The sequence below is a fragment of the Lotus japonicus genome, chromosome 2, assembly GCF_012489685.1.
Source record: "Lotus japonicus ecotype B-129 chromosome 2, LjGifu_v1.2".
NCBI lineage: Eukaryota > Viridiplantae > Streptophyta > Magnoliopsida > Fabales > Fabaceae > Lotus > Lotus japonicus.
The window spans coordinates 86,776,153-86,797,058 of record NC_080042.1 but is presented as its reverse complement, the minus strand read 5'-3'; the positions used below and the strand labels follow the sequence as shown (position 1 = coordinate 86,797,058).

The 20,906-nt window shown below is 35.7% G+C and overlaps 3 protein-coding genes across 10 annotated transcripts; all 3 read left to right on the top strand.

The window, feature by feature from the left end:
• Positions 1 to 1,977: 1,977 nt before the first annotated feature.
• On the top strand, positions 1,978 to 6,026 carry LOC130740520 (probable pectinesterase/pectinesterase inhibitor 61). Its single transcript, XM_057593166.1, has 3 exons — positions 1,978 to 3,222; positions 4,043 to 4,179; positions 5,044 to 6,026. The coding sequence occupies exons 1-3, from the start codon at positions 2,216 to 2,218 to the stop codon at positions 5,739 to 5,741; spliced, it is 1,842 nt and encodes a 613-aa protein (XP_057449149.1). The 5' UTR covers positions 1,978 to 2,215; the 3' UTR covers positions 5,742 to 6,026.
• Positions 6,027 to 9,308: 3,282 nt separating this feature from the next.
• On the top strand, positions 9,309 to 13,769 carry LOC130740521 (UDP-glucuronic acid decarboxylase 5-like). Of its 4 annotated transcripts, none has more exons than XM_057593167.1 (13): positions 9,309 to 9,465; positions 9,920 to 10,034; positions 10,151 to 10,237; positions 10,345 to 10,432; positions 11,077 to 11,168; positions 11,492 to 11,556; positions 11,640 to 11,728; positions 11,923 to 12,000; positions 12,109 to 12,202; positions 12,439 to 12,505; positions 12,602 to 12,665; positions 12,741 to 12,781; positions 13,265 to 13,769. In XM_057593167.1, the coding sequence occupies exons 2-13, from the start codon at positions 9,945 to 9,947 to the stop codon at positions 13,448 to 13,450; spliced, it is 1,041 nt and encodes a 346-aa protein (XP_057449150.1). In that variant the 5' UTR covers positions 9,309 to 9,465; positions 9,920 to 9,944; the 3' UTR covers positions 13,451 to 13,769. The 4 variants fall into 4 exon arrangements, with proteins under 4 accessions (XP_057449150.1, XP_057449152.1, XP_057449151.1 ...); XM_057593169.1 differs by having other exon boundaries at positions 9,347 to 9,477; XM_057593168.1 differs by having other exon boundaries at positions 9,455 to 9,838.
• A 1,535-nt stretch (positions 13,770 to 15,304) lies between these two features.
• LOC130740518 (UDP-glucuronic acid decarboxylase 5-like) lies at positions 15,305 to 20,380 on the top strand. Of its 5 annotated transcripts, none has more exons than XM_057593163.1 (13): positions 15,305 to 15,509; positions 16,039 to 16,156; positions 16,776 to 16,862; positions 17,032 to 17,119; positions 17,641 to 17,732; positions 18,005 to 18,069; positions 18,185 to 18,273; positions 18,659 to 18,736; positions 18,841 to 18,934; positions 19,214 to 19,280; positions 19,359 to 19,422; positions 19,536 to 19,576; positions 19,926 to 20,380. In XM_057593163.1, the coding sequence occupies exons 2-13, from the start codon at positions 16,064 to 16,066 to the stop codon at positions 20,106 to 20,108; spliced, it is 1,041 nt and encodes a 346-aa protein (XP_057449146.1). In that variant the 5' UTR covers positions 15,305 to 15,509; positions 16,039 to 16,063; the 3' UTR covers positions 20,109 to 20,380. The 5 variants fall into 5 exon arrangements, with proteins under 5 accessions (XP_057449146.1, XP_057449143.1, XP_057449144.1 ...); XM_057593160.1 differs by having other exon boundaries at positions 15,306 to 15,509; positions 16,033 to 16,156; XM_057593161.1 differs by lacking the exon at positions 15,305 to 15,509 and adding an exon at positions 15,768 to 15,888 and having other exon boundaries at positions 16,033 to 16,156.
• Positions 20,381 to 20,906: the final 526 nt, after the last annotated feature.

Below are 20,906 nucleotides of genomic sequence, written 5' to 3'. Positions count from 1 at the left end.
CGAGCTTGACCCAACCGTCATCCTTTTAGGTACCACATAGGGTTTGATCACACACATGAACAAGGTCACCAGAACTCTTTCTAATGTGTGGACTAAGCTGAGATATTTCCCTAAACACACCAAAAAAAATTGCAACTTTGTTACAGAGCGGCTAAAATTGAACCCTGCTCATTATTTAGAGGGATAAAAACTTAATTAACCCCAAAATACAATGCATTGCACCAAACAATCTCTCTCGGTGGGAAAAAAAAACACTTGTCCATTAAATGTGGCAGCCAAAACAGTGACTCACAAAATCTTATGTAGAGCACAAACAGACAGTTATATTCTAGGGACCTCGAACATATTTAACCCAGGTAGAATTTTTGTTTTGAAATATTTGACATGTCAGCACTTACGTGCAAGTTGGCATGCCAAGTAAGCAGGGGAACCGGTAAAGGGATGAAAGCCAAACGGTTTTATAAGTTAAAGGATGGAAAGCAACGAAAATTTAATTGAGAAACGAAGATCAATTTTTTGCTATAGTTCAGGGACCTCGAATATATTTAACCCATTAGTTTTCTTTAGGTTTCTGATTAGTTCAAAGTTGGAATTTCTTCCTTTCAAAATGTATCAAATTAATCAATAAAGTCTAAAACGAGAGCGGATACTAAGGTTAATTTAGGAAGAGTAGAATAGGAGAAAGGGGGAACTTTTTGAAATATGATTATAGTAGAAAGGTGAGAGAATATTTGAATTACATATTAGAAATTGGACGATCTCGAGCTATAGCTTAAGAGTTAAGAAACTCATGCATGTATGTCCCTTTTCATACCATTTAGTAAAGTTTGAACTTTTAAAAAGTTTCTTTATTCTTAGGCCATCTATTTTTATAAAACCCACCCTCCCTTGTATTTTACACTTGTTTATTGTCTATTTGTTAATCGCCCACGATTGAGTTTCAAATTTTTTTAAAGTTTTTGAGTTATGTCATATACACACCTCTATTTCTCTTCCACTTTTTTTTTCTTATTTCTCTCTTTATTATTTCACTAATCATATCTCTCACTTCTCTCTCTTTTATTCCTTTCTCTCTCTAAAGTTGGATGTGTGTGGAGTGTGAAGAAAACATTTTTGTTTTTTAAAACACTAATTAATGCTTGACTCATACCGTAATTTTTTTGTTACATTGAAAAGATAACTGAATCTCTCCCACCTATTACATATGTCTCAAATTTCTTACCACTTGAGCTATCATTCAGGGCTCCTACTTTATTTTATTTTTACTAGTGAGAGAGAATCAAATTTAAAAAAGAAAATAACTTACTAAAAATAGAGTTAGAATAATAAAAGAGAAAATTGGTGCTAGTACCTAATATAAACCATATAAAATCAACATCGGAAATCTCACATGCATATTGAAGACATGACAACTAACTTTGTTCTTGCAGGCATTACATGATTTTTCTTTACTTTGTCCTCCCCTCTTCTTTGTTTTCTCTTTGTGGGTTGAAGTATCTCTCATAATTCCTTGATACAATTTGCTTGACCTGAAATGAAAAGAAAAGAAAAAAGACAAAGACAACTAACTTGTTAAGAGGTTCCAAATCTCCACTAACTTGAGAAGTCTTTTGCTTTTTTTTTTTTGGGTACAAGGGTCTTTTGCTAAAAGTGACAAAGTGCTAATTAGACAAAATATTAAAAAGAATAATTTCACAAAAGGATTATAATTTATAGTGGTCACTGACCTAAATAACATTAAATCAATCTTGAGAATTTTTTCCCATAAGGTATATTCAAAGTTACTGTGACGGTGGTCATTAGTTAATCCTCCCAACAAATATTTCTACACAAACATACATCACTCATTTTATACGTTTTATTACTCAATTACAATGATAGGCATATAAAATAAAAACACATATGCAGATTAAGAATGAGACAATAGGCATAAAAAAACATCCCCACTGATCTATTCTGAGCTGAGTGGGCAATGGGAGTAGTATCCAGCCAATTCATTCCTGCGATGTAGACTTCGCACCAACCTTCCATTTTTTACATCATTTTACTTCAAAAACTCACTCACTCACTCACCCTCTCACTCTCTCTCCACTATCCAATCCATAGCACCGTCCTTTATATGAAGCTTATTCTCTTCTTACTCATATTCAATACCAACAACTAACAAAACAACAACCTCTTAATTTCTCACTCACTCTTATTTTCACAATCAATAATGGACGAGTACTTGGCAAGACTAGGACCCACAGACCCCGGCGGTTCCTCCCGCCGCTCCACCGCTCCGCTTACCGGTTCAACAACGGTGGTTTCACCAAATTCAAGCAGTACTAAAAAGAAGCTCGTCATGCTTGCCGTTCTCGCTGCCATATTGATTGTCGCCTCCGTCGTCTCCGCCGTACTAGTCACTGTCATCCGCTCCCGCGGAGGCTCCTCCGCCGGCGAAAACTCAAACCTCCGCGGAAAGCCGACGCAGGCAATCTCCCGAACCTGCAGCAGGACACGATTCCCCACTCTCTGCATCAACTCTCTCCTCGACTTCCCTGGCTCCACCACAGCCACCGAGCAGGACCTCGTCCACATCTCCTTCAACATGACCCACCACCACATCAGCAGGGCGCTCTACACCTCCTCCGGCCTCTCATTCCCCGCCTCCGCCGGAACCCGCGCCCGCGCCGCCTACGAAGATTGCCTTGAGCTCCTCGACGACTCCATGGACGCTCTCTCCCGCTCTCTCTCCTCCGTCGTCGCAGTCGCACCTACCAACGATGAGAGAGACGGTGACGGATCCTCCACCACCGACGATGTGCTGACATGGCTGAGCGCCGCATTAACTAACCAGGACACGTGTTTGGAAGGCATCGAAGACGCCAGCGGGAGCGTGAAGGACCACATGGTGGGTAACTTGAAGGACTTGTCCGAACTCGTGAGTAATTCTCTAGCTATATTCTCGGCGAGCGGGGGCGGCGATTTCTCCGAGGTACCCATACAGAACAAGAGAAGACGCTTATTCACTCATCTCGGGAACACTCAAATCTCAGGAAAGTTCCCGAGATGGGTGAATAAACGAGATAGAAGATTGTTAAGTTTACCAATATCGGCGATACAAGTCGATATAATTGTGTCCAAAAGTGGTAACGGAACGGCCAAGACAATCGCCGAGGCGATCAAGAAGGCGCCGGAGCATAGCCGCCGCCGATTCATAATCTACGTGATGGCAGGAAGGTAAATAAATAAGTTTCTGACTCTTCTTTTGGTAATAACTTAAGTAAATATATACAACCTTTTTCATGAAAAAAGTGTACAATTTCCGAGATAACGAACAATGTACTTTTTAATTATTTATTTGGTTGTTTTTATTTAACTGACAGCATAATTGAAGTGACGGTGGTTATATGATGTGTACTACTCCCTCTGTTCCTATTTATAAGTCACAAAAAACTAATTCTCTTAGATTAAGAAAAATAGTTAGTAATAATAAATTTGTAAAGGAAATGATTAGCTTTCCTAGACTACCCTTATTTACTTTCCTATGATTTTCTCTCTCCAAGTTAATATTCCAAAAGTTCATCATCTCTTTCATATTAAATATGAGGGTGAATTTGGAAAGAATTATTTAATGCTTCCTAGATATTAGAAAGTGACTTATATTTAGGAATAAATTTTTTTCAAAAAATGTGACTTATAATAAGGAACGGAGGGAGTAATTAAGAAAAAGGAAACACGGTGGGTGATGAGTTATTATTGTCATGTAAAGGTTTTTCATTTCTTTCTGCATGCACTGTAATGATGTGAATTAGTATCAGTATTCTGTTTCGGTATAGTTTCTAATGAATCGTCGTTTATGTCGTTTAGGTGAAAAAGGAATGTTAGGATTGGTTACGCTAGGTGTTGAAATTGCTTATAGAATTAAAACTAGTAAAACTAATTTTTCACCGACTAGATGAAATTCATGTCTAATGCTGATTGATGTATGATTGCAATAGATACAGAATGTGACATGTCAATGTGCACTCACTTTTGGATATAATGGCATTTTTTTTAGGTATGAAGAGAATAACTTAAAGGTGGGGAAAAAGAAAACCAACCTTATGTTCATAGGGGATGGGAAGGGCAAAACTGTCATCACAGGGAAGAAAAATGTTGTTGATGGGATGACCACTTTCCATACCGCATCCTTCGGTGAGTTTCTTTCCACATGTCACGTGTGCCAACTTGTTTCTTTAGAAATTCATTATTTTATGTCTTTATTGCACAAAATTCATCGTATGGTTCTATTTTTTTTGTTAATTTAGCATTTTGGAAAATAAATAATGAAGAAAAACAGTGGACCAACACCATGTCCATGCATGATATTAGAACAGCGTAAGTTGCACATGGCCTGCAATCACATGATAGATATTACAACTATTAAGATTGTGATATGCATGTCTTCAATTGATGCATTATTGTGCCGCATAATGCGCTTTACCAGCATTTTCTGTACTAACCTGGAACTCACGAAATCAAAAAGTACAATATACTGAACTTTACCATGCACCTCAAGTCAACCCAAAAGCGGAAAAATTATAGTTTTCTAATTAATTTAACAAGATAACTGCAGATTAAGCCATATACTTTTCTACAGACTCTAAATTCACTTCTTATGAACTATTTTATTTTATTATTTTTTGAGATATAATTGACCAGAGAAAAATCATAGTAATTGGTTGTTGGAATTCTAAGGAAATTAAACCAGGCCCGAGCAGTCAACACAGTCTTAATTTCTAGTTAAATTATACTTCAATTAATTAATTAAGTGTGCCATCTCCTTACGCGTTCTCTGGCTTTGACAAAACAAATGATCATTCCCTTCTTGACTTTTCATTTTCGTCATACTATAATATACTACTACTCAAATTAAAAATCCAATATAATTACTCCTATAAGATGCGACTAAATCACGCAATATAAGGAGCCATAATAGTTATCAACAATACCATAAATATTCTTCATGTCCATGATTCGATTTAGCTAACACATGCATGATATTATTAATGGATGCAGCTGCAAGTGGTGCTGGCTTCATTGCACGAGACATCACGTTCGAGAACTATGCTGGACCGGCGAAGCACCAAGCGGTTGCGCTCCGTGTCGGAGCTGACCATGCAGTGGTATTCCGGTGCAACATTGTGGGGTACCAAGACTCATGCTATGTACACTCCAACCGTCAATTCTTCCGTGAATGTGACATTTATGGCACGGTGGACTTCATTTTCGGCAACGCCGCCGTGGTTTTCCAAAAATGCAACATTTACGCACGGAAGCCCATGGCCCAACAAAAAAACACAATCACGGCCCAAAACAGAAAAGACCCAAATCAAAATACGGGTATTTCAATCCACAACTGTCGGATCCTACCCGCCCCGGATCTCAACCCGGTAAAGGACCAGTTTCCCACATACCTAGGTCGTCCTTGGAAAACATACTCTAGAACGGTGTACATGTTATCCAACATGAGTGATCATGTGCATCCACGTGGATGGCTAGAGTGGAATGGAGACTTTGCTTTAGACACGTTGTATTATGGTGAGTACATGAATTATGGACCCGGTGCTGCAATCGGGCAACGGGTTAAATGGCCCGGGTACCGGATTATTACTTCAACTGTTGAGGCTGATAGGTTCACGGTGGCCCAATTCATATCCGGATCCTCATGGTTACCGTCCACAGGAGTGGCCTATTTGGCCGGGTTATCCACATAAATTCCACTACTGCAAATATGCTAAGGGATATATGCTTTGATTGTCACAAAAGCAAACCACCCAATTGGGGAAATAGCTTCTAATTTTATAGTCTTGTTATTTTGATTTAATAGTGCCAAATTTGAGGCTAAATTTTTTTCTTACAAATGATGCTAATAATAAATATATATTGTAAACATGGCACTATATAATATAGCTGAATAGCTCTTGTCCTTGTACTTTTTACCCTCTCAAGCCAAAGCTTCAGTGTTTATTTATTTATTTATAAACGAGTATTTTAGGTGACTTGAGAAGGTTTTGTGTCATTTTCATTTAATTGAATAAAACAAAAGGAAAGCGTAGTCAATGAAGACATGAAACATGGCCTAAATAGTCTAGTCAAACATGTTAGCCTCACCATAAAACAAACCACACACAATTCACATGGTGCTTCACCAACTGTTTCTGAACATAGTGAATAAAACATAACAAAATTTCTCGAATCCCTTCACACCATTCAAACTACCCACCAAGATCTACCCTTTTATTTCTACTTATTATGTGTCAAACTCCTCCAAAGGATCTCACATACCGAAGCTCCAACTAGTGTTCAAGAAGAAAATGAAAACTCTCTAGTCTTAAAATTAGGCTAACTGGGTGAATTTATTAATAAGCCCAAAACTAATGGTATCAATGAAATGGTCTTTAACACTAGGCCTTGCAGTGTTGCTGGGCTTACTCTACAATACCTGTAGCCGTGACCTTTAGCCCTGGCAGAGAAGCCACATTCGGAGTAGCAAATGTAAAAGCCCAAGGAACTGTGTTAGGAACAGTATATAGAGTCTTATGCTGTTTTGTCTTTGAGAATTTTTTGTCACTGAGATTCATGTTTCTTCTTCCATGGCTCATTTTCACCATTGTGCTTCAACAATGCAGAATGTATGGCCCAGCTGGTGGGCACAGATTGGAGCTATTCTGAAACTGGGTAGAAAAAATTTTGGGCCACCCAGTGAATTTGCTATAGCAAGAATAATTGAAACCTTCATTGGGTTAACTTGTTCTGTTTTGGTGCACCTTCTCTTCATGCCCAAAAGAGCTTCTACTTGTGCAAAATCTGAGCTTTCTCTTTGTTTGGGTACACTTGTTGAGTCCATTAATTCCTTGAGCCTAGCAAGCAAAAGTGACTTAGAAGAAAGTCATGGACTCATGGGAAGTTGAAGATGAAGATTATGGAGCTCAGAAAATTTGTTGTGGAACCAGAGTTGGAGCCCTGTTTTGGTTCTTACCTTTTCATGGTGCATGTTATAACAAGCTTATGGGGTCTTTGTCCATTTTGGATAACACATTGCAAGTTGGGGCTTATGCTTTGAAGTTCCTAAAACAAGAGTTTCGAAGAAGTGAAGCCTCTTGGAGAAATTGGAGACTTTAAGGTACATGTTTCCTCCAAAGTTGAAGTTTTTGAGGAAATAACAGAGATGAAATCGCTTGGGTTTCTTGACAAGGAGCTTGAGAAGAACAACATCACTTATGGTTGTGACATTGAAATGGGAAGGTCAGCAAAGTCTGGTATATGCATGTTTTCTTCTGGTTTAGGCCATGGTGATGTTGCTGAAGAAGTCATAGGCTCTTATCTCCAATGTTCAAGAAATTTTGTGGATGAGTTGTATGGTGGTGAAGGTGAAGAGGAGGTGAAGAGCGATGTTGTTCTGTGTTTGAGTGCTCTCGGGTTTTGCTTGAGTGTTCTCGTAAGAGAGATTATGGAAATTGAAGAAGCAATCAGGGAACTTGTTAAGTGGGAGAATCTATCAAAGGGATATTAATTTGTATGAGATATCATGTAAGCTACATGCTTTGAACAAATGAAAAGTGAATACATAATCATTTTTTTTCAAATGAGGCCATTCACTAGTGCATTGTATTTTTGTGGATATATGTATCTTATCCCTTCACATGACGAGATAGATATAGGAAGATATGAGAGATAAGTAATATATTTAATATATGATATAATGTGATCGGAATATAAGAATAAGAAAAAATGTGTCATAAGATGTATGTTTTATGAAGTGGCTTACATATATTATTGTTGTATACTTGTATATGAACTTATTGCCTACCTCAATTTCTTCAAGATGACTTTCATAAGCTCTCAAAACGGTTTCAAGTAAACCCAAAACTGCCAGGTTTGACAGTAAGCTTCCTTTTCCAAATTCATTGAATTTGAGTTTGAGTTTTAATATGAGAGTTCAGGTTTAGGTTTTGGGAAGGTAAAATTCGAGTCATAGTCGACCGGTTGCCATCCTTTTATGTATCATGTAGGTTTGATCACATAAATAATGTGAGCGAAACTCTTTCTCATGTAAGGACTAAGTTGGGTTTTTTTCTTAAGCTGAGATATTTTTCTAAACACACGAGCATTTTTGAAACTTTATTCCATAGCGACTAAAATTGAATCTTGCTCATTAGAGTATCGTGATCAACGATTTCTCATGTCTTTCTCATCTAACACATACATGATATTGAGTTGCTAATAATGTTGTTGCACTTCAATAGTTCTTCAACGATAACACTTAGTTGCTCTCCGCAACAACTCAAAAGTATAGTTAGTTAAATTATACTACCTTCAGTCTTATCTATAAGAATTAAAGAGAAGCAAAATCTTAGTCATTTTTATAAGAATCAAATAGAAGTTTGTGCTATATTAATTATTTTTTTCCAATGATGCCTTGTGAATTCTAACTAGTAAAGTTATGTCAAAAAAAAATTCTAACTAGTAAAGTGTGTCTCATTAATTATTTTCTCTCATTCACACTCTCCACTACTAGAACAAAGAATATTTTTGACAGTTTATTTTAATTTATGATAAGTTCAATGCATTTTAACTAATTTAATTATATTTCTTAGACTATGTATTTTATTCTTCTTATAAATAGAATTGAAGGTAGTATAATAACATGATAAATGGTAAAAAGTGTGAGCGGATTCTGAGGTCCATTGAAAAACTTTATTAATGTTGGAGCAAAATTATTTAAATTGATTAAATTAGTATAAATTATATGACATTACGAGAAATTGTAAAAAATGATACTATAAACTTTAGTAAGTTGTTTGGTTGATGATGCTTCAAAGAAGAAAAAAAAAATAGTTAACCGAAAAAATAGTGAAATAATTAAATTTAGAGATTAATTTCTATGCACCGACGGTGTAAAAAGTTTTACAATATCATTCAATCACAACCTTTCATTTTTTATTTTGGATATTATTAAATTCAAAATTAATTGTGAGCTAACAAAATGGAGGGATGTGATTGAATGATGATGTAAAACTTATTTACACCGTCGGTGCATAGAAATTAATCTCTTAAATTTAAGGTTACGGTATCAAAAATTAATCTAAAACTGATATTATGTTTTGTCAATATAATTCTATCACAGCCCTCCCCACATGATAAATTTTACACATAGGAACATCATAAGATAATTAGATAAGAGATATGATTGTGTTATCATATCCTCCGCTTATAATATATATTCAATTTTCATCCCAGCATTGTACTAAACATCTCTCGGTGGGAAAAAATCAAACGTGGCAGCCAAAACAGTGAGTCACAAATCTTTTATAGAGTAAAGACAGACAGCTCATTGAGATTGAGGTGGAAGAGTCAAGCATGTTCTGGTTTTAAGTAACACACTTCTCCTGTTCTCTTCAAAATCACTCAACTCCTAGATCTCAGTGCTACTGTCCCGTAAGCCCCCTTGTACTAAATCCCACATTTTTCTCTATCTAACTATTCTATACCTATAAAAGATTCAATTTTTACTTCTGGGGTGTTTGCTTTTTTTCGAAGTTTCGTGTGGTGCCAAACCTTTCTGGTTGTCTTGGAGCTTTCATGATGGTTTTCAACTTTCCGTGAGATTGAAGGCTCCCAAAATCATTTTTTGTTTTTTTTTTAATGTTTGATTAGTTTCTTGGTGGAAAATCCTAATTTTTTGCATTTGGTGGGAGAATTTTCAAGTTCTGGATCTTCTTTCTCCTATAAATGGTGCTCTGATTGTACATCATTTTCACCATAACTGTGATTTGGGGTTCTGGTTTTCATCATTTCTTTGCTTGATTTTGTAGGATTTTCTGACTCACCTAATATATGTGTATATCATCATGATGGGGAAGTGATTTTGACTGTTTGAAAATTGGTTCAGGGTTTGAGTTTCTGAGGCTTTGACAATGGCAACGGATTCTTCTAATGGAGACCATCAGAAAGCAGGAAAGCAACCTCCTTTGCCATCTCCCTTGCGTTTCTCCAAGTTCTTTCAGGTAAACTCTTGCATTGCATTCTGCATGCAACATTTTGATTCCGATTGTTGTCTGGATCCTGTTATAAGGATTTCTTGTTGATTCACTTTTGATTTTGCTTTTATTCCTTACAACAGGCCAATATGAGAATTCTGGTTACTGGAGGAGCTGGATTTATTGGCTCTCACCTAGTTGATAGATTGATGGAAAATGAAAAAAATGAGGTTAGTATAGTTGATATCTTTCTGCTCATAGTGTTAGAGCTAATCAGTGATTTAACTTGTGCAATAAAATCTTGGTATGATATGTGACCGTGTGTTTGTCTAATCAGGTCATTGTTGCTGATAACTTCTTCACTGGATCAAAAGACAACCTTAAGAAATGGATTGGTCATCCAAGATTTGAGCTGATTCGTCATGGTAGAAATTTATTTTCTCTACTGCAATTATCCCTTGTGTGATTTTATTCCTCATAAGATGAAACTTGAGGTTAAAATTCCTGCCTTTTCTTCCCACCTTGTGTTAGAAATATAATGTAAAACAATTATGCGTCCTTTACCTAACAGTTTAAGCTTTTGGGATAGTTGGTTCATGACATGGTATTAGACCCTCTTTGACCAAGTTGAATTTCAGCACTAGGTAGGGTGGTCTGTGCATTGTCCAAGCTTCAAGCCCAGTGGGTGAGGGTGCGTGTTGGAAATATAATATGAAACCATTCATTTGTCTTATACACAACAACTTAAGCTTTTGGGATAGTTGGTTCATGACACCTTGTAGTATGTGTATGGCATGTTAAGTCCAGAATGTGATGGTCTTCAACACAATGAAGGACCATGCAACAGAAGCTTGTTGGTCTTTAAATAAGATATTAAACTGAAGGATATATCACTTTTCTCCATCAATGAACTATATAGAGTAGCGAGCTATATGGTATTGTTCAAGTGCAAGACACAACAGAACAATAATGCTATCATATGCACTGAGTTTCTCTGTGTTTCCTTATGCCTGCTAATTTGTTTACTTTTTCAATTAGATTGGACCTAATTTTCTTTTCCCCTTCGCAGATGTCACAGAGCAACTGCTGGTTGAGGTTGATCAAATCTACCATCTTGCATGCCCAGCATCTCCAATTTTCTACAAATACAATCCTGTAAAGGTTGGGTTTTCACAGTCTGGTTTTGTATTAATATCAGTTAATATGGTCCTGTGAACTGTCTACTAGGCTTATTCCTTACTCACAGCTAGGCACAAAAGTAACTTGAATCACCCTTCCCCTAGGTTCCTCCTTATATTTGTTCTGCTGATTTGTCATGAGGATTTCATGCATGTTGTTATGATGATTCAAGTTGTTTGTAGGTCTAATAAATCAGATTGTGTTTATAACCTTCTTTCATGTGTCATATTACTCATTGGTCAATTACTTTGACTGTTTAGTGAATCGTGATAAGTTATCTAACTGTTAAAGGAATAACTTTACAGACAATAAAGACGAATGTGATTGGAACATTGAACATGCTTGGTCTCGCCAAGCGTGTGGGAGCAAGGTTGGCACCTTTTGTTTTTTCAATTTGATAATGTAAACTGCTACCATCAGTCGGTTATACCGAGTTGTAATTTTAATGGACAGGATTTTGCTCACATCGACTTCTGAAGTATATGGGGACCCTCTTATCCATCCACAACCTGAAAGCTATTGGGGCAATGTTAACCCTATCGGTAAATCCTCATCTCAATCATAATGAAGCCAACTCTAATTTGGCCGAGTTTGGCATCATGTGTATGGAAAGAAACATTCTTGTCCCAAGTTTTGGCCTTGTCAATTACTTGCTTAGAGCGGTATTGTACTACTTGTTTTTACTGTTGAAACCCATAAGGGTACAGCTTAAGCATAAAAACATATGTGCACACAGGAGTTCGGAGTTGTTATGACGAGGGCAAGCGTGTGGCAGAAACTTTGATGTTTGATTATCACAGGCAGCATGGAATAGGTAATGCCATGTCTTTTTTTATCTTGTAATATCTTCACATTGATTGAGGGCATGCCCAGGACAAATTTCACACCATTGTTATCTGACATTTATTTAACTTTGTGACAGAAATACGCATTGCAAGAATCTTTAATACATATGGACCACGCATGAATATTGATGATGGGCGTGTTGTCAGCAATTTCATTGCTCAAGCAATTCGGTATATCCTTAAACTTATTGTGGGAAGATTGATATGTTGATAATTTTGCATGGTTTAATATACCAAACTGCAAGAGAACATTCATGCATTTCTGTAATCTAGTAAATAACAATTTATTCTGACTACAATAATTGTATGAATTATGTGCTCGATGAGCTTGCTGTTTATTTTCTAGGTCATTCATGATTGGATTTAAATACCTGGATTTAATTGACCTCATTTTCTTTGTGTTACAGCGGTGAACCCCTAACAGTCCAAGTTCCAGGAACTCAAACTCGCAGTTTCTGCTATGTCTCTGATATGGTATAAACAATACATGTCATGTATCTCACTGGTGTTTGTGTTGTGATTCACTTACTAGAGGGGATCTGAAAAAGGTTATACGTTTGAAATCTTCAGGTTGATGGCCTTATTCGTCTAATGGAAGGGGAAAACACTGGTCCAATCAACATCGGGAACCCAGGTTATATTACAACTGAGGCCCCTGCGCATTAATTTTTCTATCAATTGCTAATGAGATTGTATTTTGTTCTTCCAGGTGAGTTTACAATGATTGAGCTTGCAGAGAATGTGAAAGAGGTTAGTTGTATGCCATGTCAATTCTTTGAGAATCCCAGTGCCAGTGTGGTTATATTCTTAACAAAAGTTTGTAGAAAGGAACTCTTTGATCCCAACTTATGGGTTATTTTTCTGAGAGGGGTTGTGTTTGTGCAATATGGAGTTAATAAAGTAATGGAAACACACACACACTATTTGGCTGAAGAAACTCACGGTTATGCTTTTGGGTGAATACACATAAATGATTTAATAATTTATACCCCTCACGCAAAAAGCACATTGGGCTTGAAGCAAGCATGGACAATGCATAAGCCCAACTATCTTGTGCTGAAATTCAATTTTTTAATAGAAAAATGGAGACCAACAAGGATTGAACTCTATACCATTTGGTCATAGAGGCTCTAATACCATGTTCCGGACCAACTATCCCAAAAGCTTAAACTGTATTGTTAAGGTTTTATGTGAAATAGAAAGTTAGCTAATGCTTTATGTGTGATTTTGCAGCTTATTAATTCAACAGTGGAGATAAAGATGATTGAGAACACTCCCGATGATCCTCGTCAGAGAAAACCAGACATAGCAAAAGCAAAGGAGTTGCTAGGCTGGGAACCAAAGGTCAAGTTGCGCGACGGCCTTCCTCTAATGGAAGAGGATTTCCGTCTCAGGCTCGGGGTTGCCAAGAAAAACTAAGCTTGGTTTTTTTCACTCCTTATATCATTTCATAATGGATGTTTTGATGGTAACTGGAATAAGTCTGTTGGTGCTAGATGTTTCGTAGAAAATTATGGAGAGGAATTTTGGAAGTTGCTACCATAAAGGCAACTTGAACTTGGTTTTTAATTGGTACAATTCTACAATATGATTTCTTCTTCCCCAACGTCCTCTTGGAAATGCTATTGTGAATTGAGTTGTAGTTGAAAATTCGTATTGCTTTTTGAACTATTGTTGTAAATTGCAGAGGACTGCTTCTGCATAATAAAGTACATGTAAAGTGCTTCTCCATTCTTCACTTGGCAACTTCTTTCAGTCTTCCTTTTAAAGTGTTTATCCTATCTTTTTTTTTTTTGTGCTTTATTACTATCCAATCAGTCTTGTTCTATTAAATTTGGTCGAATCTAAAGCAGTTTGGATTAGACTAGTTTTATGATTTTAGTCTTCTAGAGTCTAGACTACTTTTTCTTTGAGTTTGTACTTTTTTTTTTTGTTACCAAACATTCAATCCATACAACATTGCACGTAAATAGATTTCAAAAAAACATTGCACGTAAATGTTTTCGCATATTTGAATTGATCGATTTTGAAGGAAAATTATGAAGAGAAAAACTATCTAACCCAATTTCCCATATTGGTTTGATTTCGATTTTTGTTATGTTTATGTTGTGTTTTATGGTTCAATTGAGTTTGGTTCCAATCATTCTAAAAGCGTTATGGAGGGTTGATTTTCCAAGTGTTGGATTTGCTTTAAGTGTTGATGGAGATAATGGAAGAATGATGAATGTTTATGGAAATAGTGGATGATTTTGAGTGAGGAATTAGAGAGATATTAGGAATTTGTGATCAGGAGATTTAAAGAATGTAATTTTTTAATTTTATTCAATGATTAATTATTAAATTTTAATTTAAAATAAAAATTAGGAATATATTTCACATGAGCTTCATTTATACACGTGGGCATGTCACGTCGTCTTGGATGAACATGTAGGCAAGATCACTTGAGTGCTCTCCTCAACGATGATCAAAGCTGAGTTATTTATTTCTTGAAACGCAAGGATGATTTTATAACTTTATTTCGACGAGAAACTAACATTGAACCTCACTCATTTTATAGGTCCAAAATGGTAGTTAACCCTTTCATTTTTTTTTATAGTTTTTAATTATTAATTATACACGTATCTGCCACATGAACTTTATTAAATGACGTGGACAATATCACATACACGCTCACTAAACAAGCAAGTATTTTCACTCAACTTAGATTTGGGTGGTGAACAAAATCGCAGGGATCTAAATGCAATTTTAAGAGACTAAAATTAAAAGATCATACAAAAAACAAAAAGGCAAAAACATTTTTAACCATAATTTAAATTTAAATTTGATAGTTAATATTTGAGAAAAATGAGTAAAAACTAAAACCACATGTCCACATCCTAACATACACTTTTTTTTAACCAATATATTTTCACAGTCAGCAGTTGTGAGACTAATCTCTCATTCCATGATTAGTGCATTAAATAAAATGAGGCTGAATAATGAGTTTTTTTTTCATTCACAATAATTGAAATTCAAACCTCTAACCATCTACTTAAGAAACGAAGTGTTGAATAACTATCGTCAACTACCTTACCTAAAATTACCTTGGAAAAGCTATGATAAAAAAGAATTTAATAAGTGAATACTTTTATATAGAGTTGAGATTAACTGCCATTTTCAAAAACACTTGTCTATATGGTATATGAATAAAAGAATTATTATTAGTGTGCAGTGAGGAACCAGAGGCTTATTTATAATCTACCTCTAACTCCAAATTAATCAACATGCAACTCTTCCATTGACACGTGGCACACCCAGATTGGTAATTTCCGGTTTCGTCTCGAACCAGCTTAGGAATTCTTCTTTACCTCTTTCTCTCTCAAATCTCAATCCCAATCCATGTGTTTGTTTGTGAATCTCATTTTCACTCCCAGATTTGCTTACCCTTCAATTCCAATTCCAACTCAACATTCTCTCATTCATTCACATCCATCACCAGGTAATTTACCTTGATTTTCATTCCCTATAGCAATTCCTATACATTCAGATTTCAATGTGGGGTTGTGTTTGTTTGTTTGTTTTCTTTTTCCTTTGCATGTTAGTTCAGTTTGGTGTGATTTCCTTCACTTTTTCGTTCCCTTGGACCTTTCATTCTGTCTTTCTACTTTACGTGAGTTTCAAACCTTCCCAATTTAATATATTTCCCATCATTTGCTTTATTGTAATTTTGTAATGTTTCGATTATTTTAGTTTTCTAAATTCAACGTTTGGTGGTTGAATGTTCTGTCATTGTATGATCTGGTTTTCTTTCTGTCTCTATAAATTGGTCTATCATCATGGCCTGTTTGGATCACAATAAACTCTCGATCAGGTTCATAGTATGTTTGGATCAACTTCTCTTTGATTGTTTGGAAGCAATTATGAAACCAAGAATTGATTCTACATTCTGAATCAATTGTATAAGTTTTTTTCTGATCTGTAGAGCAAAAATGAGTGAAAATAATTTGATCTCTCTGAAATAGGTGCAGGTATTGAATTTTAGAGGTTCTTGCAATGGCGGCGAATCCTTCTAATGGAGATCAACAAACAACACCTTCTAAGCAACCTCCCTTGCCATCTCCCTTGCGTTTCTCCAAATTCTTTCAGGTGAACTGTCGGATCTTTTATTTTTTGATTCGCAATTTTATAAGCACATTGTTGTTCTTATTTGTTATCTGTGTCATGTAATATAAGCTTAACATTAATTCAAATAATTTAGTGTCATTTTCCCTGTCTGACCTGTCTCAGTAGATTTTTGTGTTGGTAACTTGGTATGATGGTGCATTGCTTCATAATACGATCATTGGTTAAAAAATTGCATTTCAATTTTCTATATTTGTTGAATAACTCATTATTGGCTACGATTTGTTCTTTAGCACTGCAAATCCGTAAAGTTACTGAAAACTTCAGAAATTTGAACCATCGGAACTTAGTCCTCAAAACATGACTACAAGTTCAGTATTATACCCATGAATCTTATTTTAAGACCCTGCAGAAGAGGGAATTACAGCAGGAAAAGAAAAAAGGTCATAAGTTAAATTGGAAGCTTATCCCCTTTATCTTGGTTAACTGTGGTTCAGAAGCGTATTTGTGTGACCATACATACATGACATAACCACTGGTTCAATTTTGGCATATGATTTAGAATACAACTTTTGTCACAGCCCACTTAGATATTTCTAGCGATGCCTTGTCTAACTAACATCTCTTTCATTCTTGACTATAGTCGAACATGAGAATCTTGATTACTGGTGGGGCTGGATTCATTGGTTCTCACCTAGTCGATAGATTGATGGAAAATGAAAAAAATGAGGTCAGCACGTTTTCCTTTCTGCATAAAATGTGCATAGTTATATTTATTAGTTCTGTTTTTTTCACTGATTCTATTCTGCTTACCTGACATTCTCATCCTATATTGAATAAAATAGATGCATAATATAGTATGATTTGATAAACTTCGGCAACATCCGCATCTTACTCAGGTCATTGTTGCTGATAACTACTTCACTGGGTCAAGAGACAACCTCAAAAAATGGATTGGCCATCCAAGATTTGAACTTATCCGCCATGGTATTGTCCATCTTCGTTTACCATTCAGTTATCTATCTGCTAAAATTGTTGTGCATATAATACACTGGAGGTTAATATATTATTTTGTCCCATTTGTTCGTACATCTCTGAACACTTATGTCTTGGATGTAAACTGATTTCTATCAAGAAGATACTGCGAGATTATGTAATTGGAAGAGGCTTTACAGTTGTTACTCCACAAATTTAAGTAATTAATATCTCAGGTTTCAGTTGTTTCTTTACCAACCTCAAAATTTACTGGCTGGTGTATGAAAACTATTCTCAGGAAATAATGACAATGATAACTTAGTGTCTACTTAGTGCATGTTTGGAAACTCATTGGAAAACCATGGTGGACAGAAGCAAAAGCTAAGAGAAGTTGCTTCTATCCACCATGATTGTGGCTTCATCGTGGTTCTCGGACGAGTTTCCAAACATGCACTTGGTATATTTTGTTATGCATGAAATCTGTCAAGAGATCAGTGATGTTGATGCACATTATCATTCTGATCCTTTTGTAGATGTCACTGAGACTTTGATGATTGAGGTTGATCAGATCTACCATCTTGCATGCCCTGCGTCTCCTATTTTTTACAAATATAATCCTGTGAAGGTATAGTTTTTTTTTCGTCTTGAATCATTTACCTTGTACTTGGCGTGTAAACAAGTTCATGTAACTGTTGAAGATTAGAACACTTTGCTTTTAACGTTCATTGCATAATCATTGACTTCGGTCACTTCAAAGACTTTGCATTTACCTTTCCATGCATATTGTTACATTCTGCAATCTGCAGTATATTTATATCTATTTCAGTTTTAGGCATACATCTCTGCCAAAACGTTCTCTTAGACTATCTAACGTGTAAGGAAATAATAATTTTACAGACAATTAAGACAAATGTGATTGGCACACTGAACATGCTTGGGCTTGCAAAGCGAGTTGGAGCAAGGTAAGAATTATTCTTGAGATAGAAAAAAGAAGACAATTTTAGCTTCTACCATCTGTTGGTCTTAGTTCTATTTCCCCCTTTTTGTGTGGAGTCTTAGTTCTTATTTTACTGACAGGATTTTGCTTACATCAACTTCAGAGGTTTATGGGGATCCTCTTATACATCCCCAGCCTGAAAGCTATTGGGGCAATGTTAACCCCATCGGTACATGCTTTTATCTCAATCTTAACTTGTACCTTGGGATCCTTATATAATATCTGATTCTGTGATTATGAAAGATAGCTGTCCTGCATCAACCACGAAGGCCTTTCTTTCTTATTTAATCTGTGCATCAGGAAGTGGCATATCGTTTGAATTTCTTCTTCATGGCTAACACTAATTACTTACAGACTTGAGAAGCTAAAAAAATTGAATGAGTTTGTGTGTGTTTTGTGATGAGCTTTCTCATATTGCATTTCCCTTTCTTTTGCCACATATGCGCTAGTTCCTCGATGCAAGACTGAACTTTTTGAGGCAAAAAATTTCTTTTATACAATACTAATGATGTAGTCCACGGCCCCATGCAACTAATTAATTATGTGCACAACAGGAGTTCGTAGTTGTTATGATGAGGGAAAGCGTGTCGCTGAGACTTTGATGTTTGATTATCATAGGCAACATGGAATAGGTAATTTCTGGTCTTCTTTTCTTCATAATTGCCTCCCATTCTATGTAAGGTGTAGCTGGTAGAAAAAATTCATTTGAAACTTAATGAAGTTGTCTTAAACGCAGAAATACGCATTGCAAGAATCTTTAACACATATGGTCCACGCATGAATATTGATGATGGACGTGTTGTCAGCAACTTCATTGCTCAAGCAATTCGGTAATTAAACTTACTTTTTCTGGTATATAGTAGTATATATGCAGTAGTGCTATTTCTACATGCCTTGTTTAATCTGTTATGATGGTTCCGGTTGCATGATGCTTGCAATGGGCATGCTCTTAAAACATTGGTTGTCTGCATTCTTTTATTGATTTCATTATATTAACACCTTAATTTTATTGACTAGCAGTGATTTATTTTCCATTCATCTCCCCATTTCTAAGTTCATGTTTTATAAGTTTATGTGTCGTTTCTCACATAAGGTTCGGTGTGTTTTAGTAATGAACCCTTGACGGTCCAATCTCCAGGAACACAAACTCGCAGTTTCTGCTATGTCTCTGATCTGGTAAACATCCCTTAGCTTTTTTTTTTTCATTGAATTACTATTGTTGGAGCTGATTTTGTTTATTGTATGATCAATTAGGTTGATGGCCTTATCCGTCTCATGGATGGATCAGACACTGGACCAATCAACCTTGGAAACCCAGGTTAGATTTCTATCGTAAACCCTGTATTTGAGTATCTTTATTTTTACAAATTGTTAACATATCTTTACTTTCTTTGCCCTTATTCAATTACTTGAGTCTCTTTGCCTTTTCAGGTGAATTTACAATGCTTGAACTTGCTGAGACAGTGAAGGAGGTCAGTTCTAAGCTTTTATCCTTAACCTCTTGTAGCTTGGTTTAGACCTGTTTGAACTAGTGAATAGTAAAGTGTGATTTGAATGTAATCTTAGAATTTTGGATAGGCCTAACGTTAATTCTAAAATGGTAAGAGTCTATCCTAGATCTGCTTATTGTGCGCCCCATAAATGAGTCACCCGTAATGTCAATTCTTGCAAATTTCACGATGTCTCACCCTGGGCGTGAAAGAGAGTTGAGAGGTCTTACATTGACTAGACATATGGTCAAATAAGTCTTTAAGAGTAGAAAAAGTTACTTTTCAGGGTAAAATTAGGCTCTTAATCTTTGTTTCATGGTTCATTTTGCAGCTTATTAATCCAAATGTGGAGATAAAGATAGTGGAGAACACTCCTGATGATCCGAGGCAGAGAAAACCAATCATAACCAAAGCAAAGGAATTGCTTGGCTGGGAACCAAAGGTGAAACTGAGGGATGGCCTTCCTTTCATGGAAGAAGATTTCCGTTTGAGGCTTGGGGTTGAGAAAAATTAATTTCTCTTCACTCCTTTCGTTACATGTCAAAATAGACAATAAATGGATTAATCTGTCAACTTCCATATTCTTCCTTTTCATAATTAATGGTACTGAGGAAGTTGGGGTGCCTGAAATTTGGCTTCCATAAGTATCATGTCTCCAAATTTTGCCGCTGGAGTTAGTATTGAGTTAAAATCTCATTAAAAAAGTCCCTGCTTTCTGGTTCACGTTCATGATTTGTTATTCAAGCACATCATTCTATATTAGTCATCAGATTTTTTTCTGCATAATCTCTTCTACTTACTTTACATGTTTTATTGATAAGTTGTGTTATTTTTTTATTAATTTGATTTAAGAAGTTAAATAGAAATTGACTGTCAGTAACATCGCGATCCGTTCACCTTTTGACTGTTGTGTTGTGGATGCATTCAAACTAGTAAAAACTTATGGTGGATACTTAGTCACCCATATATGAGGAGGGGTGTAGTAAGTGATGAAATGCTTCGGGAAGTCAATAATAAGCATAGATGTTGTCATTACAGACGGTTTACTAGATAAACATGTTTTTTTTAAGAAAAAGGGATAGTTAAAAAATAAAAAGAAACTACTTTTTTAAATAATAGCTACTTTTATTGCTTTGTAAGAAAATAAAGTGCATTTCAAATTGTCATTTACATTGTTAATTAATTTTCATCCTTCTCTTGCCTGATACTCCCTCCGGTCCTATTTATAAGCAACAACAAAAAAATTCACATAGTTTAAGAAATGTAGTTAAACTAGATAAAATGCATTAAATTTGTCTTAAATTAAAATGAA